This window comes from Anabrus simplex, chromosome 12, assembly GCF_040414725.1.
Source record: "Anabrus simplex isolate iqAnaSimp1 chromosome 12, ASM4041472v1, whole genome shotgun sequence".
Classification (NCBI taxonomy): Eukaryota; Metazoa; Arthropoda; class Insecta; order Orthoptera; family Tettigoniidae; genus Anabrus; species Anabrus simplex.
This window is the reverse complement of record NC_090276.1, coordinates 19,006,164-19,033,395: the sequence shown is the minus strand read 5'-3', so window position 1 is coordinate 19,033,395 and position 27,232 is coordinate 19,006,164. Positions and strand designations below refer to the sequence as shown.

Sequence of the window (27,232 nt, the reverse complement as noted above, 5' to 3'; positions counted from 1 at the left end):
TTTGGAAAGAAAACCTACTGAAGATGATGACCAGAAAATGACTGAATGACGTGATCCAATGAGGCCATAAAAGCACAATAATAATAACATAAATCAATTTTTTTTTAATATTTTTGGGGGGAAATTTCACAAACACCCCCTTATAGAAATGTTTGTTTATTTTTAAATCTAAGTTTTTATCACAAGGGATGATGATTTTCTATTTAATATTGATGTCCAAAATTGTGCCAATGTTTAATACAAAATAGAATAAATTCTACTTACTTTCTTTTTCAAACACACAATTTCTCCAAATGTCCTGCTAACGCAGACACTGCTAATAATAAATCCTCAGATCTGATCACACACTATACACAAGCACAGTAGCTCAATGCACTGAAATCCTTCACTTCACTGCCTGCCTGTTATATAGAGTAGCTAGCTGCAGTTCTCTCAAAAAGCATTCATGTGGCAAGACAAGTGTTCTGCTTGCTTGCTGGCAAGGCAGAAGAAGAGGGAGGAGAGAAGTAGGTGAAGAACATCACAATGGAACGACTGAAAGTACATTCCATTACTAGCAATTGCTTTAATATTATAAACTTTTTCCTTTGTTCAGATTTCAGCTGACCTCATTACTAAATGGAGTGGGTAATTTTTTCTATTATGTTGATGTACCTGTTTGTTTACATAGGTCAGTACCAAAGCTACTTTCAAAATCAGTGTTTTATGAAAAAATGTGAAACTATTTGCTAGAGAACACAGTTTAGAGAATTTTATTGATAAGTAGAGAGAAGAAAAAATGACTTCTTGGGAGAAGAGTAAAACACAGCCCATATGTACACAGATTAATTAAAAAAAATTCCAGCTGATGCCCCCTTTGAAGGTTCCGCAAATCCCACTCCACCCATACTGCCAATATTACTTGTAAAAATCTCACAATTACCTGTAATGCAGTAATAATACCAATATTTAAGAAGGGCTACAGGAAGATATGCAATAATTTATTAAGAAATCACCCTCATATCTTAGGTAGCAAAAGGCAGAAAAGAGAAAGAGAAGAAAGGTGGAAGAGAAAGAGAAGAAAGGTGGAAGCAGGACAACTGAATCAGTGGTTTTCAAAAAGGACATAAGTCCGTGTGAACTCTTCACTTTCAGGAAAATGGAAAAAAAACAACCTTTTATCAAGAACTTGTCAAGTTGGCAGATGTAATTTTTTTTATCCCTTGTTAATCATTGTCAAAAGGCATATTCTACTATTTTTTTATTGTATACACTTAAGGCAAGTTGGTAAAAAATTAAATAAATGAGAGGACTGATGCCCTTTGCAAAATCATCATCATCTTCATTTCCCGTTTCCAGCTTCCCGCGTCGGGTTGTGAATCAAGGACCTCCATTGCCGCCTATCTCTCCACCATTCTTCTCGTTTTTTAAGTACATCTTCTGGTTTTCCTCTCTTCTCTAAGCACTCCCACACTGAATACCTCTTTTGGGGTCTTCGTGGTCTCTTTCCTGTTAACTTCTCTGAAAAAGCTTTTCTTGGCACTATCTCTTCTCCCATTCTCATCATATGCCCATACCACTTTGGCTTTGTTGTTTCTATCCTGTTTTGAAATTTCAAGATTCCTGTCCTTTTTCTTTTCTTATCTCTTCATTTCTAATTCTATTCTTTCTGGTCTTGCCCTCGATCATCATCATCATCAGCATCATCATCATCATCATCATCATCATCATCATCAATGTCCCATTCGATACCTCTTGCCCTTGATACCTCTTAGGAATTTCATCTCCGCTGCCTACTCTCCTCTCGTTTTGTTGTAGTCCACGATCCAGCTGCATAGGTTAGTATGGGTTCATAATAGGCCTAGGTTGAATATAATACTTGCTTACATTTCTTCGGGACATCTTGGTTCCATAAAATACCCCTTACACTCTGGTAGAAGCTATTTGCTTGTTGTATTCGTTTCCCAATTTCCTCGGTAATATTTCCATCTTCTGTGATCACTGATCACACTTCCCAAGTACTTGAAACTTTTAACCACTTCCAGAATTTTACCATTCAGTTTTATCTTTCCTCTTCCTTCCTTCCCCTTGTCATCACTATTGTTTTACTTTTCTCTGTGCTTACTTTCATCACAAATTTTTCTTTTCAAAAGTGAAGGAATAAAAAAGGTAGAACATACATGATATAGCATAAACTACTTTAATGTTGTATAATTGTACCAAAATACAAGAGAATAGCAGTGTTTAAGACACATTAAAACAAAAATGTATTTATGTTGAAAACTGAAATTTACAATTGAATTTTATTTTTCGGCTTCTTCTCCATCATTTGTTGGCCCTCAATTATCTCAGCGTAAAAGGATAGGTGCTCTTTAGGAATGTAATGTTGTAGTTGTTTGATATCTACTGCCAACTTAAAACTTATTTAAGAACTTTATTTTATTTAAAGTATCCACCTATCAATACACATCACTTCACAAGTAAAAACACATGCAATTTCAATGCCCAAGCATAATACAGTACATGTTTCGTCTTACTGGAAGAAGTCTTCAGCCATAGCGTCTTACTAAAAATAATAACTTAAAAGTAAAATCACTATAGAATATCGCTCTTCAATACACTGAACACTACTGAATATATGAACTTGTCTTCTGAGGAATCTTTAGAAAACATCTGTGCGACAGTTTGTTTTGGTTACCTCCTACAAAATTTCTTAAGAATATTTTGAAGTACACACTTAAAAGAACAACTAAGCCTGCAGCCACTAAATTAGGCAGGTGAGGAAACCTGTGCTACTGTCAGATGTGAGAACGGTGAAGCAACAGATGGTCCAGAGTTGCTTACCTCTAGGCACAAATTGGCAACACTGATCGTGCAGTGCTGTCTAGTCAAAGCCATTCTGCTCCAAGTAAACATATTCTTTAAACTTCTTTTTTTTTTATCTTATACAGTCCAATATATAGTATTCAAATATTTGAAGTTACATTGTAAACTATAAACAAATATTTTAATACAATTGATACAGATTAATATATAATCTGAAAGTACTTACCATATCCTGTGCCCTGAGCTGGCGGGCGACCCGAACGACCTGAGCCAGTGACATTTTTATGACCACTTTCCGGGCAATTTTCCAGAAAACCTATAGGACCCATGGAAACATGTTTCAGGTAAAAAATTTCTTCGCCATTAACTGCATAATTTTGGCCACAGCGAAATTTCTCTAAACCGCCTAATTTGCTGGCCAATATAGTTGGTCCGTTATTGGACATTATAAAATTTTCCAGCTAACTCATTCCTGGTTGCCAGCGTTTCGCCCTTGTGTGCCAAATTGGGCTCAACAGTTGGCCTCCACGGTATGCATTAGCCATGCGTCTTAATAGCAATGAGTTGGCTGGAAAATTGATAATGTCCAATAATAGATCAACTATATTGGTATTATAAATTTACTCATTCGGGACAAATATTTCAAGATCTATATCATCTGATGGCCAGGCACGCATCAATTTCTGAAAATGAGAACAAAGTCTCTCATAGTGCACTGGCACTGCCGGTGGGTCCAAATAGCCTACGCAGTGGCCTCCACGGTATGCACTAGCCATGCGTCTTGGTAGGTGCGCTATTTACCAACTGTGTCTTCAGTTGATGTTGAATGCTCTTTCTCAGCGTACAAATTAATACCTAGTGACAAACGCCATAACTTTTCCATGGAAAATTTAGAGAAAGTGCTTATTATTTACTGTGAAGCCAACTACGGACATGATGTTTAACCTCAATCTGTAACTGTGAGTTATGCCTATATGTGCCAATTGTGAAATGTATTTGGTTTCTTTTAATACCGATATTGCACATTAAAATTGTTAAGGTTGTTTACGTCACTGTTTTAATGTTTTCTTGATATCTGCTCAGTTATATATATACCTATTATTCATTTTAGTGCCTAAATATAACAGTTAAGGAGCCTATTTCAGGGCGCCTAAAATGTTACCTTTTGGAGCCTAAACTTCTGCTGTCTAGTGATGAAATTCCTTGTTTTAGAAAAAAGCTTCCAATAGTGTCCCCAAAGCAAAGTTATGCAAGGTAAAACAGCAGAAAGAATTTGGAAAACAAATGATGGACTAAGTGCAAGCAACGTTCAAAAATTGTTGCAGTAGTGTCCAGACACAAGTGGGGAGGACAAAGTGGTTTTGGAATGAAAGGAAGTGTACTGTCACACCTGTTATTCTGTATGGTTATGGATGAAACTGTGAGAGAGAGAAAAATTAAATAAAATGTTACTGGCTTCACATCCCACTAACTTCTTTTACGGTTTTCGTAGATACCAAGGTGCTGGAATTTAGTCCTGCAAGAGTTCCTTTAAGTGCCAGTAAATCTTCCGACATGAGGCTGACGTATTTGAGCAGCACCTTCAAATTCTACCAGACTGAGCCAGGATCAAACCTGACAAGTTGGGGTCAGAAAGCCAGCGCCTCAACCATCTGAGCCACTCGGCCCGGCACAAAAGTTAAATATAGGGACAGGGAGTTGAAGGTAATGTTGTTTGCAGAAGACATTGTGGTCTGGGAAGCAAACAGAGAGGAAGCACAAGAGCAACTCGACATGCTGAGCGAGATTAGTAAAAGTTATGGAATGGAAATTAGCATGGAAAAGTAATACTGATCATCTTTAAATCTTTAACAATGATTTATTATTAAATAGTATCCTCCTGATTCAATACATTATAGTATATTACAAGATATTAGAATCATTCCGTATTGATGGTTTTCACTTTACAAAGGTGAAAAATGAGAGTATCCTCCTAATTCAATACAATAAATATTCCGTCATTAGACGGAGTAAACAAATTCAAACATGTTTCGGCTCGTTTGAGCCATCTTCAGTGAAAAATGAGGGGAGATTTGAAATAATTCTAAACATGTTTTGATCCTTACTGGATCATCTTCAGTAGACTGCTAAAAATTGACATATATCATAGTTAAAAACATTTAAAATTGAAGAAAAAATGGTGTTGTAAATGTTAAAATATTCTTGTTAAGAAAAAGTTCTTGCTTTTACTAAGTTGTGTTAAAATCTTCAGTGTGCACTGTTATCCACTTGCCATAATATCTTCTTGATGTTTCATTAGTTAAAAGTCTGCTAATTGGACTTTTTTTTTGCTAGTTGTTTTACGTCGCACCGACACAGATAGGTCTTACGGCGACGATGGGACAGGAAAGGGCTAGGAGTGGGAAGGAAGCGGCTGTGGCCTTAATTAAGGTACGGCCCCGGCATTTGCCTGGTGTGAAAATGGGAAACCACGGAAAACCATTTTCAGGACTGCCGACAGTGGGGTTCAAACCTACTATCTCCCGAATACTGGATACTGGCCGCACTTAAGCGACTGCAGCTATCGAGCTCGGTGCTAATTGGACTTAGTATCTGATTATTAACTGATCTTTCATGATTTAGTTTGCTGCCAATATGGATTACCATAATTACATATGTCTCTGTGGTATAACCATTTTCGCATTTTTGGTCCTAAGATTTTTCTGAGGATTTTCCTTTCTTGTTTTCGATCATATTTATTAGAGATTTTCCACCAAATATAATAGTTTCATATGTATTAAGTGCTTCTGTTTTAACTACTGTGTTATGTCATAATTTTGCCTGATTTTTATATACTTCTTTTATAGTATCTGTCCCAAATAATTTTGTATGCTCTTTGATGTTTTGCAGTTTTTTCTTTGTTAGCTTGCTGATTTAACCCTACTGGTTGAATAATTTCACCTAGATACTTAAATTTGTCTACTTGAGCGATATTTCCATATTTGGTGATTAATGGTTGATACCTGATCTAGCCCCTTCCATATACACTAGACTTCCGTTAATCTGAAAGTCCTGTTAATCTGAACTGAAATATTCAAAAAAAATTTAAAGTTCTCCTTATTGAAATGAAGGAACACATTACAGAATGAAGATTTACTTGCATTTTATTAGTCATATTTTACTAGAATAACAATGTAAACACAATTACACATCATAAACCATCAATCACTGATCATTTATCTTTACAAAGTCTGTTAGTTTCTTTTGCCTTAGTGATTAGAACCTACTAGAAGATGCAGTGTTAAACCGACATCTCATAAAACATCACATCAGTGGAGTGTTGCTCGACGTAGCGTACGGCAAGTTCTAAGGCGGCCGCGGCATCTGAATGCGACACTAGTTGTACATTGTGGTCCTCTTTGTCGTCACTCTGTTCCTCATCAACTTCAGATTCTTTCTCCACCACAGCTACAATTTCTTGGTCTGTTTGTAATTGATGACAGTCAGCTTCCATCCACTCACTAATGTCATTTTCATTGGCTTCCTCACACCCAGGAAGATGTTGAACGATTTCAAGGAGATTGACATTTGCAGACGCTTCCTCTGGACTCTCGGTGAATGCAACACTCGGCCATAATTTCTTCCACGTTTTCCTCATGAACTGTTCCCTGACACCCTCCCATGCCTCTGCTGCCCAGTAAACCACGTCCTTTACATTCACGTTCTTCAGTTTTTGAAGAATAGTAAGTGAACTGTCATTCTCAATCACATACCTGAGAAGGTTCCGTTTATACACAAGTTTTACATTTTGCAGAACGCCCTGGTACATCAGCTGCAATATAGATGTAACATTAGAAGGCAAGAAAATTGCTCTTATTTCACCGTAAGTTAATTCACTCACTGCTGGGTGCGATGGAGCATTGTTAATTAAGAGCAATGCCCTAGAAGGCAAACCACCTTTTACACTAAAACTTTTTGCTGAGGGAACAAACTGTTTTTCAAACCATTCCTTGAAAAGTTGTGCATCCATCCATGCCTTTCTTTGATTTCTGTAGTAAACTTGAAGTGTGTTAATGTTACAGTTTTTAAATGCCCTTGGTTTTGCTGATTTGCCGATAACCATTAAGGGCAATTTATTTGTTCTTGCAGCATTACTACACACTAATACAGCGACACGTTCCTTACTCATCTTAAACCCAGGTGCACAAGACTCCTCTGCAGACCCAAGGCATTTAGTGGGAAGGGTCCTGAAAAACCCATTTCATCGGCGTTATACACTTGTTGCAGTGAACAATTTGCGGATGCTACCAAGTCATTAAATTCCCTGATGTAATCTTCTGGAGTGGCATGATCACCTGATAACTGTTCTCCCATTAATGTTAACTGACGTATTCCATGCCTTTTCTTCCATCTATCGAACCAACCAGTACTGGCAGTGAATGAAACATTTCCATTCAATAATGTATTTAATTGACGCACCTTTTCTTGAACAAGAGGTCCACTTAACGGAGTACCTTTTTGCCTCTCCTGCGAAAACCATAAATAAAGCGCTTCATGAAGTTTATCGAATTTTTTATGTTTGGCGGATTTTAAGGATGTCTGTTGACGATGCTGTACAAAACTGTTTGATTTTAAAACTGTTTCTCTTCCAGTCGGAAATCGTAGCTTTTCCAACACCAAACTCGACATATAATTTTGATGCACCGTCACCCTTATCCAACCGTTTCAGCACTTCAAGTTTTTCTTTAAGAGTACAAGACCTGCGTTTTTGTTTGCTTGCCATTTTCAAGCCTTAACTTAATCAAATTTATCACAGTAGTGCTGCTAACAAGCTGAGAAAAAGCCAGCAGCTAAATGAGGAGGTAGAATCACCCAGAAACCTTCACAACTGTGGCGTGCTGTGGTGAGTCACGTGTTCACGTTCTACAGCGCTAACACTGAGAGAGCTGCAGAACTATTAAATAAATTTCACAAGCAGCTCTTCGCATCCTGGGCACAATGCAAAAGTGTAATCCGATACCGTATTTTAGCAGTTTTAGGAGACAAGTTTCAACCTAGTTTTAGTCGTTTTCTCCTCTATGGGTTCTTAACTACCCTACTGTAATTTTATACAGTATTTTATCAATGGAACTGCTAAAGAATGGACATTTCAAATTACAGTATGTACTGAACTGTATTGTAGAAACTATTTTCCTCAGACCGTTGAGGTGCTGGCCTTCTGACCCCAATCTGGCAGGTTCGATTCTGGCTCAGTCCGGTGGTCTTTGAAGGTGCTCAAATACGTCAGACTCGTATAAGTAGATTTACTGGCACGTAAAATAACTCCTGTGGGAGAAAATCCTGGTACCTCGGCGTCTCCAGAAACCGTAAAAGTAGTTAGCGGGACGTAAAAACAATAACATTCTTATTAGAAAATATTTTCCGGTTAATCCTAAAATTTCGTAATCCAAACAGACTCCGGTCTCAATTAGCTCGGATTAACGAGACTCTACTGTACTTTGTCCTTTCATAAGAAATCTGGGGTCCTATTCTGGCTGCTATTCCATGGTGTTTTTTCTATGGATTGGATTGCTTCCTGTCTGTTGTTGCTGATGATGATGATGATGATGTCCGGCTCCATGGCTAAATTGTTAGCGTGCTGGCCTTGGGTCACGGGTTCGATTCCCGGGAGGGTCAGGAATTTTAACCATAATTGGTTAATTTCGCTGGCATGGGGACTGGGTGTATGTCATCTTCATCATCATTTCATTCTCATCATGACATGCAAGCCGCCTACGGGCGTCAAATCAAAAGACCTGCATCTGGCGAGCCAAGCTTGTACTCGGACACTCGCGGCGCTAAAAGCCATAGGCCATTTCATTTCATGATGATGGTGGTTGTTTAAAGGGGCCTAACATCTAGGTCATCAGCCCCTAATGGTACGAAATTACACGAAACGCAATGACAATTTAAAAGTCCAAAATTCATCCACTGGCTAGAATTTTAAACGTGATAATGATGTATGAAAGGATAAATATGAATTTAAAATTATCAACGGAGCCAACTCACAATACTGAAAGTTAGAAATAATTCCAAAATCGGTCCACTGGCTAGAATTCAAAAAGATGACGATGAACAGTGATTATGAACTTAAAACAATCAGTGGGTCCAACCCGCAATGCCTTACCTTCCCAGAAACTATATTGAAAAATTGGTATTACTGACCAAGGGACTGCTTACAAAGCACAATTCTGAATCGATGATTCTTTTTGTCCAAAGCGGTCCAAAATTCAGGTAAACGGCCCCTCATAATGGTACTTATCGCTAGTAAAGTAGAACCATGGTATTTCTCAAGTTGCACTACTAATCAAGAGTAGTGTAGGCTCACGGTGTTCCAAAGGTTAGGGTACTACTCACAAATACTGTATGTCGCACAGGTAACGCAGACCTATGGTGTTTCTCACATAATGGCGCCCCTTGTAGGCAACACAAACCTGTGGTGTTCCTCACATAGGTGTACTAATCATAGGGACTCGTACTATTCCGTGGTGTTCCTCACCTAGTGGGTACTAATCACAGGCAACGCAGACCCACAGTGTCAATCATATAGTGCTACTAATCACAGGCAACGTAAGCCCGTGGTGTTTCGCATATAGTGGTACTAATCATGGGTACTGTAAACCCATAGTGGCCCACCCACTATTGCTACTAATCACAAACCTATTGTGTACCTAACGTAGTGGTACTATCTAGAGAAATGAATTTCATTTTATGGGTCCATATTGAACTTTGATTAAACCAAATAAAATAATAAGCGAGTTATTCTACCGTTTTAATACAAATGAAATAGTTGTTTATTAAATAAACATTTAATGGGACTAGTTTCAACCTATTTAACCCTCGACTGGTGTTGTGGGGTCTTTAAAGATACCAGTGACTTTGTACAGCCCTTGCGCTCCCTCCGTATTCCATTCTGGCTATCGCCGTTCACTGTAGCTGTTACGTAGTGCAAAGTCAACTGCTGTCTAGAGTTGTAGCATTTAGTAAATATTGGTTTTCTCAGGAACTTGATTTAAATATTGTGTGGTGCCATTTACGACCCCACAACGGCGTTTGTGTTACGAAGTTTGTCGTGACTTAAAATTTTGTAAGTGTTCATATTTCATTCGAAGTGCGTGTTTGGTACTTTTTCTTCGTGTAAGCCTTGCTATGGCTTCCACATCTCACCCTGGTATGTCAGTGTGTGATCCTAGGATTGCAGTGTTTTAGAGGAAGATGCTGAAGTAAGTGACGACAGCAATCTCTCAGATGAAAATGATCCAGATTACAATTCTGAGCACGACACGGATTCGGAACAAGAAGAAGGTGAGGAGGACGAAGAGTGAAGTTTCACGGACAACCTAGATGTCCATAACCAACCGCCATCTTTCTCTGGTAGTAACAAATAGAAGTGGTCAGCTACCGAACCCAACAGGCAAGTGAAACGTCGAAGTCAGAACATTGTCATACTTCCAACTCTAAGTGGTTGTGAAAATGACGTAAATGATTGTGAAATTCAAAAGTTTTATGAGTTTTGTATACTATCATATTTAAATTTACCTTTGAATTTGCTTTGGAGCAATGAACATTTAAAATTTGTTTTCATTTAGGTTTAATTCATGGGAGTGCGATTTTCTTTTAAAATAAGTGATGGTAAAACAATTGTGCATTATCTCACAATCTATAATCAGTAAAGATATTCATTTCTCATTGTAGGTAATGTAAAATGTATAAGGAAATATAATTGACATGTATTTATTTTTGAAACTTAAACAAAGGGTGTTTGAGGTCATCCATTCTATGGTATCAATTTCGACCCCACAACGCAATTTACGTACCAAATTTTTCACAACGTCAGTCGAGGGTTAAAGGTCATCTTCAGCCATATCTCATGTAGAACAAAGTATCTGAAACACAGTTGTTTTAAAAATGGTCTTAAAACATATTATGTTCGACAATATGAAAAACTGTTTATAGAATTTCCTGAAAAACACATTTGTTGTAAGGAATCAGTTCACTTAGCTGTAGGAATATTGAGAAGAGGAAGTCTTGTAATATTCTTCGTCATATTCAAGAATGTAGATACAATTCAAAATTCAGTCTTGATGAGATGTGGAAATGGGCATATATGCATAGTAGTGTTGTGGCAGAGGAGAAGTAGTCTTATGATATTCTTCTTATCACTGCGAACCATAGATACATTTTAAATCGTTCATAATCGTGATGAGACACTACCACAACAACACTATGCATATATGCCCATTTCCACAACTCATCAAGACTGTGAATTTTGAATTGTATCTACGTTCTTGAATACTGCGAAGATTATATAAAGTCTTCTTCTTCTTCTCGTATATTCCTACAGCTAAGTGAACTAATTTCTTACAACAAATGTGTTTTCCAGGAAATTCTATAAACAACTTTTCATAGTGTCAAACTATATGTTTTAAGACCATCTTTAAAACAACTGTGTTTCAAATACTTTGTTCTACGCGCGACATGGCTGAAGATGACCTGTAAATAGGTCGAAACTAGTCCCATTAAATGTTTATTTAATAAACAACTATTTAATTTGTACTGAAAAGGTGGAATAACTTGCTTAATATTTTATAGTGGTACTACTCACAAGTAAAGGCGGCCCATAGTTTTCCCCACGTGATAGTACTAATAACAAGTAGTTTCATGGTTCTAATTCAATCATCCCTTGGTCGCCCCTTACAACAGGCAGGGGATACGTGGGTGTATTCTTCATCTGCGTCCCCCACCCACAGGGGGTTGTCTGTTGTTGGATAGCATAGCAAATGCTAGGCAATTAAGTTGAATTTTGTTTTCGAGACATTTACCAATAATTATACCTTTAGTTTCATTTTGACATCCTAATCACTTTTTCCAGAACTAAATTAAACAGTAATGGAGATAATCCATCTCCTTGCCTGACTCCTGTTTTTATTTGAAATCGTTCAGAAATTTCTCCTAAAAGTTTACTTTCAAAATGTTTTGTTAGTCTTTGTTTGCTTGATCAATTACCTTGTTTTTTTGTCAACTTGGAATTCCTCTAGCACGCTAAACACTGTCGATCTATGGAGTCATATGCCTATGCCATTTTTAAAACAAACCTCATGCCACTACAGCCCTTGAAGGGCCTTGGCCTACCAAGCGATCGCTGCTCAGCCTGAAGGTCTGAAGATTACGAGGTGACGTGTGGTCAGCACAACGAATCCTCTTGGCCGTTTTTCTTGACTTTCTACACCGGGGCCATTTTTACATTATATTTACTTATTGTATGACTTTTAGTGCCTGGAGTATCCGACATGTTTCACTCACCACATGCAGGTTTTCCTGTTCAACCCACACGTCTGGAAGTGAGATGATAATGCTGATGATGAGGTAGGGATAGGGTGAAACCCGGTGTCAGAAAATGGCCTACACATGTCGAATAACACCATGGGGTCTGCTCAAAGCTTTACGTCCTCATCCAACGGATGATCCACCATCAACAGCGTCGTATGCCCTCACTCCACATGAACACTACAGACAGTTTTGGAACTGAATCCAGACTTTTTGGCATGCTATCTGGTGATTAGAAATTGTATACCATCACCTTTCCTACCCTGCCAGCTAACATTCTGATGGTGAAAAATGTTTAAACCAAAAGGATTCGAACTGGCTAACCACGGTTGTCAGACCTTATGGACATGATGCCTTAACACTTTCAACACTACCATATTTTAACATGGACCCTGGCAATAACTGGGTCTTTTCCCTGAATTTTAATACATTATTACACAACAGCAAAACATAACACTTACCTGATTTTTATATCATATGAAGGTGTCAGCCATCCAAAATGAAGATTTTAATCAGGAAGTACATATCTAAAGAAATTTAATTATACTAGTCTTATGAAAAACATAAGAAAATGTACAGGAAAAGAACTTTTACAGTCAAGTTTTACCAATAAGGCTGCTAAAACAATAACAATGAATCATTTAATGTGGCTACTTAAGCCACAAACACAAGTACATTTGAAATACAATATGTACCTATTTAATGTTATTTTGCTTTTACGTCCCACTAACTACTTTTACGGTCTTCGGAGACGCAGAGATGCCAGAATTTAGTCCCGCAGGAGTTCTTTTACGTGCCAATAAATCTACCGACACGAGGCTGTCATATTTGAGCACCTTCAAATACCACCGGACTGTGCCAGGATCGAACCTGCCAGGTTGGGGTTAGAAGGCCAGCGCCTTAACCGTCTGAGCCACTCAGCCCGGCAATATGTACCTATTTAGGATTAGTTTGTTTTGGTATAGTAGCCTGAAGAGATTGCATCACCATTTACTTTCTTATCGTGGTACAGGTCAGCCTGTGCCTCTTCATCTATATGAGAAAATGAGCTCAAATTTCTGGAGAGGTGAAGTAGATATTTCTATCGATTGTATTCAGAATATAAAAATGCAGCTCAAACTAGCATTCAAAAGTGACGTAACAAATAAAAATCTTACCCGAACCATCACTTGATATGTTATCTAGAACGTAGGCAGAGTATTCATCACTATCAACTATTTCTGAACCCGCTTCTCCCGAAAAAATATCCCAGATATCATTATCATTGAGCCAGCGTGAGGACATGTTTGTACAGTAACATAGCTGACATGCGATAGATTTGGCGCGCTCAGCACCCAGCACATCGAGTGCTTCGGTAGTATCACGGCAAGGAGAAACTACCCTTTTTATCATTTCAGTTTGAACTTCCTGATAACTGCTGCATTCTAGTGGACACTAGATCAACTACTACCTCCAAGCAAGGAACAGGAAAGGTATGGGATACGTGCAGCCGACTACAAATATGCACAAACCCGTATGGTATAGGGGGACCATCCACAACCAGGAAAGCAGTGCATAGTGTTGAAAGTGTTAACAATCATGGCCACCAGGTGAGCTAATGACTTCCTTATTTATCTTGGTACCAGACAGTAAACCTATTGTCAGAATCTTGGTTTTACTACGGTACTATCATCCCAACTCTACTCTTTAACTTTCATTATGATATCCGCTAAAATCACTTATTGAAGTGGTTTTAGCAACATACCTATTATCCGCACACTTTATCTCGGCGCATTTGTATACGGTGATGAGAAGTAAGAAGGGAGCTGTCCCGGTATCGATAGTGCTGCCAATAGAATGAAAAAGAAATCTGAATTGAATCGAGAATATGATCGATCGATATGAAATTTCTAAACCGTTATCATCTTAAGACAGCAACTATGTCACATACACATTATATAACATTATAAAACATTTCTCGATGCGAATCTTGTTCCTAGCATGAATTCTATACTTTGGCTTTGTTGTGTAAACAACAACAGTACTAGTATGTAAAGTGTACACCAGATGTCGCACAACGATGCTTAAGTGATTCATAGTTTGTGTTTCAAAGGTTGCCAGTACGAATCTCGAAGATCGCCGAGGTCGACCGATTCAGCACCAGGGTGTAAATGCACCAAGATAAAGTGTGCGGATAATATCAAATACTATAATCTATTAGTTTCATGGTCCAAACTGATAGTTCAAGTACAAGTATGAAGGATGAGTTCTCCACCTAATCAATACTTCATTTTACATAGCGTCAATATTATTTACATAAAAAGACAGGAGTTCTCCACCTAATCAATACTTTATTTTACATAGTTTGTCTTTTTATGTAAATAATATAGACACTATGTAAAATAAAGTATTGATTAGGTGGAGAACTCATTCTTCATACTTATACCTATCAAATAAAAAAGAACCTACCAAAAGACTAAACTACCTTTCCTTAAAAAACCTTTATGCTCTCAACATCCCTCTGGTCAATTTTTCTTTTTTGGAAAATGTCCTCTACAATCTTTCCTCAAAAAAAGAAACTATAATCTTGTCATAGAACCTCCCTCTTTGGTAAGCCTTGTGAAAGGTTAAGATATCAACCTTATCTCAGGTTAGGTATTCTACAACAGACATAAATCGAGGATAATGGTGTTAGGATTTAAAAAGTGCTTATCTGCAACTCTTAAGATTGTTGGCCATGAACTGAGCAGACTTAAGTAAATAATCAGGAGAAATTTGGCAGCAAATTGCAACATATTACGACACATCACTGCTGATACCAATATAAATGGTCCGTTATTGGACATTATAATTATAAATTTTCCAGCCAACTCATTCCTGGTTTTCAGTGTTTCGCCCCAGTGTGCTAAGTTGGGCTCATCAGCTGGTACTTAGCATACCCACAAAGATGTATGGCTAGTGCATACTGTGGAGGTCACTGCGTAGGATACTTTGAGCCACCGGCAGTGCCAATGCACTATGAGAAACCCTGTCTCATTACCAAAAATTGATGCCTGTTTGGCCATCAGATGATATAGATGTTGATTCCCATAGCGAACCTGAAACATATGTCCTGAATTAGTAAATTTATAATACCAATATAAATAGTCCTAACTCATTCTGTCCAATAACTCATTCTGAATGAGTTAGCTGGAAAATTTATAATGTCCAATAACAGACCATTTATATTAGTATTATAAATTTACTAATTCAGGACATATGTTTCAGGTTTGCTATGGGAATCAACATCTATATCAATATCACTGTATAAGACCTATCTGTGTCGGTGCGACATAAAAAAACACAAAAAACACACACACCACTGATGGCTGAACATGTACTACTTCACTGTAATTCAATACATTACATAAATCTACTTGGCCTACATATATATTTTTCATTATTTATATGTGAATACTAAATACTGGATGTACCTGAACATTAGGAACATGTGATTTCTCATCCTTCAACATGCTGAACACATTATGACTGTTGTTCAACACATCTGTAGCTGACTTAGCCCTCTTCAGAAAGTCAGAACTAGACTTTTGCTCAGAGCACTAGCCTTGCTAAACTGACTTTAAGGTTAAAAGTTTCTCCAAAGTTTGTTCAGAGAGCAAGGATCTGAAGTGTGTTTTTTGTCTTTGTGACTGTGCTAAAAATCCTTTCACATTCTACATTGCTATGTGGAATTGATAAAATAGCAAGCATCACCTTAGAGAGTGTCATATTTAAGTACACCATCAGCTAATTTCATCTGACCTACCAATGCCCACTGAAGATCAATTCTTTCTTTTGCAAGGTCTGTTTATTCGAGCTGAAGGCTATAGAAATGGGAGTGCAGAATATCATTTTCTTTTATCTAAATGTTCCCTTCCACTAGTCAGAATGTCTGGAAACTTGTTAATGAAACATTTAAGGCTAGAAAATATCTTACTTATAGCAGAAATATTTGCAACTTCTGCATTAATTAAAACCTCATCTTTGAATGGAAATTTGTGTACCATGTAGTCACATGATGAAGAGAAACACTTCCTCTGAGAATCCTTAGTCACAATTTCGCTCTGAATAAAGTAACCAAAGGATCCCACTGCATCAAAATCCTATCTAAACACATTCTTAGTGATAACCATCTAGTAGGCACATGCTTAAGAATTTTCCTGATCTCTGTGTTGTGTAAAGTCTGAAATTCTCTAAACTTTTCTTTCCTCTTTGCACTCCTTTCCAGATAATAGAATATATCAATTATACTTTCATCTGCATTTACAGGCAAGCACGCCGCACCCTTCCCTGCAGCAAGATTAAGTAGATGACAAGAGCAGCCTACGATGATTATGTTATTAATTTCCCGCTTCAAACATCCTGCCACACCATTATTTAATCCTACCATTACTGGAGCATTATCAGCACCAAGAGCTAGGCAGTTTTTTAATGGAATGCGGAATTCCTGAAAAGTTGAGAGCAAAAGATTGAAAATGTTAGCTCCAATAGTATCCCCTTCTAAATTAGGCACAGAGAGTAGACAACTCTGAATTTCGTTGAGTTCAGGCCTAAAAAATGTTAGAACAATAGGATATATTTCCAAGAAGCTTTTACTGGTACCATCAGTACCAACATAAAATGCATTCACCTGCAAATGTGATACCATTTTTGCCCTATTTTCTGTGCACATTTCTGTAATGATAGCCGCTGTTTTCGTTCTAGCATACTCACATTTAGCGATATCCAAATCAGGAAACAAAGGCTCCACATGGTCGGTACAATTTACAGGCAGGTTATGTTCTACGATAAATGACGTACACGAAGCCTCAGCATTCGTCACGGGATTTACATCTTGGTTTTTACATGAAAAGTTCAGTTTCTGGTTTCTTTCTACACACTGGACACTCTCCTTATGTTTTTGTTTGCACATGTCTGAGTATATCGCACTTCCCACCATGCACAACTGAAAAACACACCTACATATAGTACAGAATATGAACGTTGGTCGTTCCTGGATTCACTGAAACACAGAAACTCTTCCTTATAAGCACTTTTAAACACTGCATCACATTTCTTTTTTTGACATTTCGGTCAAAACAAATACTAAGACATACAACCAAGAAGCACTACTACGTGACTTAACACGAGCACTTATGCAGGTCCTGCCCCATGTAGACATCTATGGCGTGCTACTTCTGTAGTTAGATTACTCGCTTACGACTTCCTATTATTAAGCTATTTGAGTATTTGACTGTATTATAGACCAAAGAGGAGCACTTGGCTGGCCACTGTGTCCCGTACTGCCATCCGGTTTTGATTATTAGAACTACTATCGACAAGCCATACTCAGCCATATATCAATAGAACGAGGAAACGCGCGAGAGTTTAAAATAATAGGAAAATGACTGAAACTGCTCTGAAAATCGCGGGATCGGTCCCGGCTATCGGGAAGAACAATGAAAAAATCGGGAGTCTCCCACTTAAAACAGGATGGTTGGCCCGTCTGTACAGTTGCGATTCAATTAATACACGCTGATCTAACAAAATTTTCACAAGTCATCCGTAGACAACAAGACAGACAGATGACTAAGACTTTGCAGAGCTATCATGCTGGACGTATAACCAATCAAATGATGAACCTATTCTGGATCTACACATAAAACAAAAACATGATTTCCTAAAAAATAAATACTATAAGAGAAGTTTAAGACAGACACAGGGTTTATTTAATTAATCTATACAATAAGAAAAGATATTTACACTGATTTCTTCACAGGTATTCACAAGCTAGAGTCAGAAACAGACTCTTTTGCTGAGAATCCTAGGAGTTTCATGGTGGCTTCTTTATATTTGCCTAATGTTTGATCATTTTCACCTGAAAAGAAATCATTCTTTAAGAGTGCTATAGTTGAACCTTTCAGAATAATCTACAACACACAAATTAACTTCATTTTTTTTATAAATAGTCATATAATTATGAAAGACAAAGTATCATTGGAGCATACAAAAAGTTCCAACACAATGATGGGTTTATACGGATAGAGAGAGCAGTTGAAAGAAACGACAAGGAAAAATATAAGAACACTATAGCACTAAGAAAAACGTCACACCTTCTATTTTTCTTTTTGCAAATAGCATTAGAGCGAGTAGACACAAAAAGGAGACAAGAACAAACGTGCAAACAAAGAAACATGAACAAACTTCACAGCTTCACTCAATGGGAAGATGGATAAAAATACATAATTGAATAATTATTGTGTCAATAGTTGAACTGAGTTTGATCTCCAGCTATTCCGAGTGACAGTAGTGAAATCTAGCTTTACAATACCCACAAAGTTATTTAGATGTCTCTACTGATGATTCTCAGTACCACCTAGTGTACTGAAGTGTAATTAACTTGATTGAGAATGACTGTGTTTTACAGTTTGATAACCTGATCTCCCTTTCAACTGTTTTCGAGTTGTCACTACTGCCTGCAATATGATCGACCAATCAGATTTCTACCAAATAACTCTAAGGTTCCCCCAGTCAAACTGTGCATTACATCATTGTTCTACAGAAGTCAGCCAGCCCCCTCTACATACTGCTGTGAGTTTGAACGTAATTGGTCAATCTTCATCAGGACTTTGAGAGTGCTGTACTGATTGAGAAGGTCTCCTTCGGGAGCCGGTTGCAGACAGTGGGAGCTAGCATAAAGCAAAGCAGAACTATCATCTATGTGAACTTTTTGTACACGTTGCAAAGGAAAGATTCCAACGTTCCCCTTAACACATAATGATCAGGTCGATCTGTTTTTTTTCTAAAATTTAATGTAGGATTTTCTTCTTTGTTAGGACTTGAAATGTAGGTTTTCTAGGCAGTCTATGGACTTAATATAATCATCCCTGATCGAGACTTTGTAAAATATAAGGATGCACGAGTGTGAACCCCTGTTTCCCTTATTCACTTTTTTATGGTGACTTAAGTTTCCTATTTTCTCATTTTTCTATCCTGGTTTCAGACTTAAACTTTTCTTCTTTAGGCACGAAGTCATCATGTCTTAAGCCCTATTAGGTTTGAACATTAGTCTTGATCTAGGGGTGCTTGGATGAATTCACCCTCCATTTTCTTATGTTCTCTGCCTTTACATTCAACCTTTGTTTCCATTTCTTGGACGTGTAGTATGGGCTTAAGCTCCTGTATTTTGTGGACCTTTCGATCCACCTTACGGATGTGACTTCTCCATGAAATAAGGGTAGCGAGTGTGAAAGCTGCTGAAGCTTTTAAAAGCAGAAAGTAATTACAGGTGTCTGACGTGAAGTCATTTTTGTAAATTTATGTCGAATGTAATTTGAGGCCAATTGGGCCATTTAAACTGTAAATTGCAAATTGTGGCTCAGAGTTCCAGATACTTCTGATATGATGAACTAACTTTAATTTTAAGGGTTCTATTCCCCTCTGGACAACGTTATTCTAGAAGCTGCGACTTCTTCTTTTTAACACACTAACTTTCTATATTGCCCCATCCAGGAGAGTAAATTTTGTAAAAGGCTAGTGCCTAACTAAATGATGCCAAAGATTTGTATATTATTTCAACTAAAGTCTACTGTAATGGAAATGGGAGCTCACATGTCTCCCCAGTTGTGAAGCTTGTAAGCTTGTTTGTTGTTCGTTCTCTCTGGTTAAATCTGGAAAAGATTATAATTCTGAGCAGAAACGAAAAGAAAGGAAAAGTCACTGCTAAATAAATTTGTCAAAATTTAATTTTTGGTTCAGGGTCCAGCCATTTACCCCTCACGCTTTTTTCCCCTCTCTGCACCATGGAAATTCATGTAACAAATGTAATGTACAAGGAAGAGGAAGAAACAGAAAAAGGATAGACAATGACAATCTCCCCATATTATTAATATTTCACTGGTTTTACATCCCACTAACTATTTTTACAGTGTTCGGAGATGCCGAGGTCCAGCAATTTTGTCCCGCAAGAGTTCTTTTACACGCTGGTGTATGTGATCACCTTCAACTACCACCAGATTAAGCCAGGATTGAACCTGGCAACTTGGAGTCAGTAGGCCAGCACTCTACCATCTGTCAATCTCAGTTCTTCAAAATGCATTTCTTATCAGCCCCTGACGAGTTTGTTTCTGCTTTGACCTCCATTAGTAAAGCTGACATCGATACTCATTCAGGGACAAACTAAAAAGATCTTCAGTTTGATTTAGACAAATAGGTAAAAAAGATCCAGATAAACACAGAAAGCAAAGAGTCAAGAGATAAAAAAGACAGGCAGTAAATGAATATGAAAAAGCAACGTAAAGAGGACATGCATGTTTTGTAAGTTATAATCAACTGCAGAAAGAAACTGTGTGATAATAAAGGAATATTATTGGTTAAAGCTATAAACAAACATCAGCCAAGCATCCCTCAGTACAACCAAATAAAATTTACCTGCAAATATTTCTGCTATCTTTGTGAATTTCCTTTTGTTTTCTAATTTTCAAAGAATGTGGTGTCATAATGTAGTACTTACCCTCATTCATGAGTTCTGATACTGCTTCTTTGAACTGCTGAAGTGTTGGAGTCATTACTACTACATTCGTATCTTCTTCTATGTTCTTCGGCCAATTCAGAACTCTCAGGGCATTTGGTCGTGAAGGATTCTTATCCCAGTCATAATATTCCATGTCTTCCAGGGTCTTCTCACTTTCCCACGGTTCCACTTTCTGCAAACAAAAGTGACAGAATTTGTGTGAATACCAAAACAAAACAAAGTAATTGTAAAAGTAAATCTTCTATATATATAAAATAACATGTCCTGACTGACTGATTCATCATCGCCAAGCCAAAACTACTGGACATTAAGAAATGAAATTTTCAGAATATATTTATATTACAATGTAAGTGCTCACTAAGAGAGGATTTTTGGATATTCCATTGCTAAGGGGGTGAAAAGGGGGAGGGGGTGAATTTTTAAAATGAGTGTATCTATACCTCACAAACTGTTAACAGTTTAAAGACGTGAAAATTGGTATTTGGAATCTCCTTTAAAAATAAATAAACACTTATTTTTTAGTTTTTGGAAAATCCTCTTATGGGGGTGAAAAATGGGTTGAATACCTTTCATGAGGATACTTATATCTCAAAAACTGAAGATGTTACAGTCATGAAAATTGGTATTTAAAAATCTCCTTTAAAAATTAATCAATATGTATTTTTTTTTGTTTTGTTTTAGGAAAATCTATTTAAGGAGGGCAAACAGGAGTGACAACGGGGAAGAATTGATAAAATGAGTGTATCTGCAGTATATTTCAAAAACATATCATGTTACAGCCGTGAAAATTGGTATAAAGGTCAATCAAATATAAACGGGATTTTTGTTCCTGAACATCAACAGTTGGTAGGACTGGCCCAGTGTTTTTGCTATGCTTAGGCGGGACCGCTAGGAGTGAGGAGAGCATGCTGTTAGATATTTCCTGCCATTTAGTCAGTAACGCCCACGATGTCAGAGCAACAGGTGCACCCCTCCACTGTGCAACGCACAACGATAAAATTTCTTGCTCATGAAGGAGTTACAGCAGCGGAAATTTGCCAGAGATTGACTGCACAGTTCGGTGATTAAACATTGTCAAGGACGCGTGGTTTCCCTGGCATAAAATGTTCGAAGGACGAGAATGTGTGGAAAATCAGCAATACAATCGCCGCCCTCAGACCAGCATTACAGACGAAAACATTTGTGCGGTTAAAGACACTATCGACAGATGACAGTACCAGAAATTGCAGAATAAGTCGGAGTCAATTGTGGGAGCTGTCAAGCAATCATCACAAACGACCTACTGTTCCATAAAGTGTGTTCCAAGGTTTGCGGAAGAAGGTAATGCATTTTTAAGTTGGATCGTCACCTGCGACAAAACATGGGTCCACCACTACACTCCCGAATCCAAAGAAGCCAGTAAGGAGTGGCGGAGAAAGGGGAGGCAGCACCAGTGAAAGCCAAGACTCAACTGTCAGCTGGCAAGGTTCTTGCAACCGTTTTTTCAATCGGCAAGGCATTTTGCTGATTGATTTTTTGCATGAACGACGCACAATCAATGCTGCTTACTACTGCGAGCAATTGAACAAGGCGAGGGTTGCACATCGCCGCAAGACAAGACCAGCCGATTCGACAGGTCATCCTTCTCCACGACAATGCGCGGCCCTATACTGCAGCTCTGTCTCCAAGCTACAGGAAATGCACTGGACTACACTTGATCATCCCCCTTACTGCCCGGACTTATCGTCCTGCAATTTCCATTTGTTCAGACCGCTTAAAGAAGCTCTACGAGGGCAACGATTTGAAAATGATGAGAGTGTGGAAGACTTTGTGCACAACTGGCTGGTGACATGACCCTGTTCTTTTTACGACGAGGGCATCAAAAAGCTGCCCATACGCTGGGACAAATGCATTTCCAAAGCAGAAAACTATATGGAAAAATAAATTGTACTTGCCTTGTGTTTTTCAATAAATGAATTTAAATAAAAAATAAAGTCTCGTTTATATTTGATCCCCCCCTCACCTCTCATATTTGGAATCTCCTGTAAAAGTAAAGAACACGCATAATTTGTTTTCTGAAAATCCACTTAAGGGGAAATGTTAAAGGGGGTAAATTTTTAAAATGAGCCTATCTACAGTATATCTTAAAAACTTAACATGTTACAGACGTGAAAATTGTTATTTTAAATCTCTTCTAATAATAAAGTAACAAATATTTCTTTAAAATATTTGTTAAAAGGACACAAAAAGGGGTTGAATTATTTTTATTAGGATACTGATATCTCAAAAACTGAAGACATTACAGACATTGGTACTTGGAATCTCCTTTAAAAATAAAGCAACGTGTACTTTTTTGTTTTTGGAAAATCCAAGTAAAGGGGACAAATGAATTGAAAGAGAGTTGAATTCTTTGCATGAGGATACTTGAAATGAAAATCCATTCCAGACATTTGACCGGTTCAAGAATGGAATGAAGCTCCCATCTAGCGGCGAGGAGAGGAACTGTGCCAGCTGCTGAAGCCTGTCGCACTATGAGGATACTTAAACCTCAAAAACGAAGGATCTTACAGACATGAAAATTGGTATTTGGAATCTCCTTTAGAAATAAAGAAACGCATGTTTGGAGGAGGGGGGAATTCAACTTAAGGGGGGTGTAAAAGGAATTGAATTCTTTTTATGAGGATACAACCCTACGGGATTTTGACTGGGGGGTGAGGAATGACGACAAAAATATGCATTTATATGAAACCGTTTAAATTACAAAGTTAAAATTCCAAATGATATCCTAGGTGTTAAATAACAGGTCTGAGACAAATTTAACCCCTCAGAGAGTTAAATGGGGGTTAAGATCCAAAAACAAATATATTCATTCCTTCCTCCAAAATGGTTTAATGTGCAAAGACAAAATTCCCAACAGCGGTATACGGTATATTTTAAATCCTAGGTATGAAATAGAAAATATTTTTAAACATTCCACCCCCTCCAAAACTGTTTGATATACAAAGTTGTATGCCCTGGTGCAAAATATTGTATACTTTATAATATTTCTCCCCTAAGCGGTTTAGATGGTGGCCAACTCTCAAAAAACACAATATCCATTCTTCCGAAACCATTTCAGGCACGAACTTATTCATTTTTTTATGAAGGGTGGTCTTCTATATCCTAGATTTAAAAACATTCACTCCTTAAAAAGCACTCATTCCTCCATTGCGGTTCGACGTACAAAATCAAAATTTCACAGGTGGGTCGCTTTTACGTCCTAGTTGTTAAATAAGATAGGGTTTAAAACATTCAAATTCTTCCGAATGGTGTTCAAATGAGTATTGGATCAGAAAATAAATAATTATTTCCCCAAAACCATTTGACGCACGAACCGAGAGTGTACGAGGTGCGGCAATTAAATAATGAGACTGCGCCCCTCCTACTCCGTGGTCACATGGTGGGAGGTTGTCATTGGAATGTAGATGACCTTGATCCTTCCTGAGCAAGCACACTTCGTTTCGTCATTCTACCTGCTTTAGTTTGCTTTTGAGACTTGGTTGTAGTGGACGCTGTTGTGTTGTCGTGCCGCGATCAAGGTGGACATAAAACTCGAGCAGAACATTAACCCAAAATTCCTAGTGAAATGAAAGAAATCACCCACGGAATGTTTTCAAATGTTAAAGCAGGTGTTTGGCGACAATGCTATGTCACGTGCACGAGTGTTTGAGTGGCACAAACGGTTTTCTGAAGGTCGGGAAGAGGTTGAAGATGATGAATGTCCCGGACGACCTGTGACTGTCAAAAGTGAAGGAAACGTCCAGAAAGTCAACGAAATTGTGCGGAAAGACCGACGTCAATACTATAAAGAAGTCCTAATCAAGCTAAGGGAAACAGTAAGGAAGAAAAGACCATATGCATGGAAGAACGGCTCATGGATTCTTCACCAAGACAACGCACCAGTCCACAACGCCCTGTCTGTGAAGCAGTTTTTAGCTGACAAGTGCATTCCTGTGTTAGAACATCCTCCGTATTCGCCTGATCTTGCTTCATGCGACTTATCTCTTCCCAAAAGTGAAAAGTGTATTGAAGGGAACACATTTTCAGTCTGTGGAACATGTAAAAGTAAAAACGGCAGAGTTGTTGCGCAGCGTGACAAAGGATGACCTACAGCATTGCTTCGAACAGTGAAAGGCACGTATGCAACGGTGTATAGATAGGGGAGGGGAGTATGTTGAAGGGGATAAAAGTGTATTGTAACTTTGTTTTCAATAAATCACATTTTTCACATCAGTCTCGTTATTTAATTGCTGCACCTCGTATTTTACAGGCTCAGCTGAAAGTGGACTCTCCAAAATGTAAAACTGAGTAATAACTTTTAGTTTAAAACCATAGGGAAGCAAGGGTATCTTGCTAGTACTGTATATATGCCAATACTCTGTGCACATTCTTATATGGAATTAAATGAAGAAAAACTGGGGTGCGCACAATATTTGAAATAAGGCACTGATTCAGCTCAAACAATGACCCCATTATACTATACGGTGGATAGGCAACCCACTTATCCGAATTGTCATGCAGTTTGCTTACCTTCCCCTGAGGTACGTAATAAGCTAGTTTCGCCTGTATGCTGTCGTAATGAATGTACTATGACATGCACCACTTAGGCCGAAAATGGACAACACTATTTACTTGACGGAACTGAAGATGATTCTTCTCGTGATGACGATGAAAGTGGTGATGAACAGAAGTATGGGAGCATGCAATTACTGTACTGACTTTAATATTTTATAGTACACAGTAACATTACTTCGCTAAAAAATTTACATCACTTTCTTTTTTGGTAACATAGGAAGAGTTGTGGATGCTTTGCAGTAACATGCAAAGAATATGATGTGTCTCTTAAAACAAATGCACTTTTAACATGGTGAGACAGTCATCATTGCAACAGTGTATTTTTGTATGTAAAAGTTATTTTAAGTATAAATCAGCTGGAAAGGGATGTGATGCTTTTGTTCAACAATTTCCTAGTGAAGTGCCACCTTCATGAGCAGATTCACATAATTGTAAATAAATTTGAAACTACTGCCTCAGTGCTCAATAAAAAACATGCGTGTACTTGAACAGTTTTAACAGAAGGAAAGCTACATGACATTGGTGCAAATCTTGAATGATCAACAAGTAAATCACTCAAAAAATTAGCACAAGTAGCGGATTATCGGCTTCTTCTGCACACAGAGCTACAAAGCTGTTACACATCAATCCATACAGGTTTGCATCAGCCCATTGTTTAAAACTTGCTGATCCAGCCACAAGAGTGAGATATTGTGAGTGGTATCTTGCATCATTGTATGATCGTTTATTCAATCCACAGCTTGTGTTCTTTTTGAGTGATGCCTGGTTTCATCTTAATGGCCGTGTGAATAGTCGTAACTCTCGCTATTGGTGTGCAGAAAACCCTAATAGTGTTTATGAAGTCCCTCATTATGAAGGATGACACTTCCAGCATCTTTTATAAGGTAAGATTTTATATAAGATTGTATACAGGCTTAAAGCAGGGCAGCCGTGCGCGACGTAAGTTGGGCTGAGGCGGCTACTGTAGCGCAGAGTACAAACACCGTACGTTCGGTCTGAGTCTATAAGAGAGACCCTGTATGTCCTGAATGAGTAAATTCATAATTCCAATATAAATAGTCTGTTATTAGAAATTATAAATTGTCCAGCTAACTCATTCCTGGCCGCCAGTGTGAGAATTTGGGCTGATCAGTTGCTAACTAGCACAACTATCAAGACGCATGGCTAGTGCATGTAGTGGAGGTCACTGCACAGGCTACTTGGAGACTCAGGCAGTGCCGTGAGAAACTTGGTCTCTCTTACAACAACAACATTATGCTTGCTAGGCCATCAGATGATACAGATTTAATTCCCATAGGGAACTTGAAATATTTGTCCCGAATGAGTAAATTAGTAATTCCAATATACAGTAAAACCTCGTTAAGAAATTTCTGCAGGGGAGAAGGAAAAAGAATGTGTTAAGTGAGAAAATGTACTACTGAATACACGAATAAAAACTATCCAACAGAGATATGGAAATACTAGATACGATTTTTCCGACATAATGGGATTTTACGTCGTGTATCCGCGAGTACAGTGAAAACTCGATGAGAAGAGAGTATTAAAAGGTGTAAAAAACAAGACAGAACAAATATGAAAACTTATTCCGCTGGGGCTTATAAAATAATAGTGGATTGAAAACAGTAGCGTAGCCAGGATCGCCCAATGGGGGGGGGGTTACAGTTACAAAATTAAGATATAACATAATGAAACTTCTTGTGCGTGTTTGGTACGCGCATGTATGACTGTCATAAGGATACGCCCCAAGGGCTCTGAACTTTGGAGCGTGGGTTGGCGACCACGGGGCCCTTAGCTGAGTCCTGGCATTGCTCCCACTTACTTGTGCCAGGCTTCTCACTTTCATCTATCCTATCCGACCTCTCTTGGTCAACTCTTGTTCTTTTCCGACCCTAACGCTATTAGGTTTGCGAGGGCTAGGGAGTCTTTCATTTTCACGCCCTTCGTGGCCCTTGTGTTCCT

General features: G+C 38.1%; 1 protein-coding gene across 2 annotated transcripts in view; it reads right to left on the bottom strand.

Annotated features, from left to right (window-relative positions):
• Positions 1-27,232, bottom strand: part of mRpS35 (mitochondrial ribosomal protein S35) — a 66,316-nt gene that overhangs the window by 19,428 nt on the left and 19,656 nt on the right. Inside the window, exons 5-6 of one of the 2 annotated variants that reach the window (XM_067156686.2) lie at positions 20,660-20,852; positions 17,911-18,025 (exon numbers count right to left, since the gene is read on the bottom strand). In XM_067156686.2, the coding sequence (XP_067012787.1) occupies positions 17,931-18,025; positions 20,660-20,852 (288 nt within the window). In that variant the 3' untranslated portion in view covers positions 17,911-17,930. Of the gene's footprint in view, positions 1-17,853; positions 18,026-20,659; positions 20,853-27,232 lie in introns of those variants that run through there. The other variant, XM_067156685.2, reaches the window with a different exon arrangement.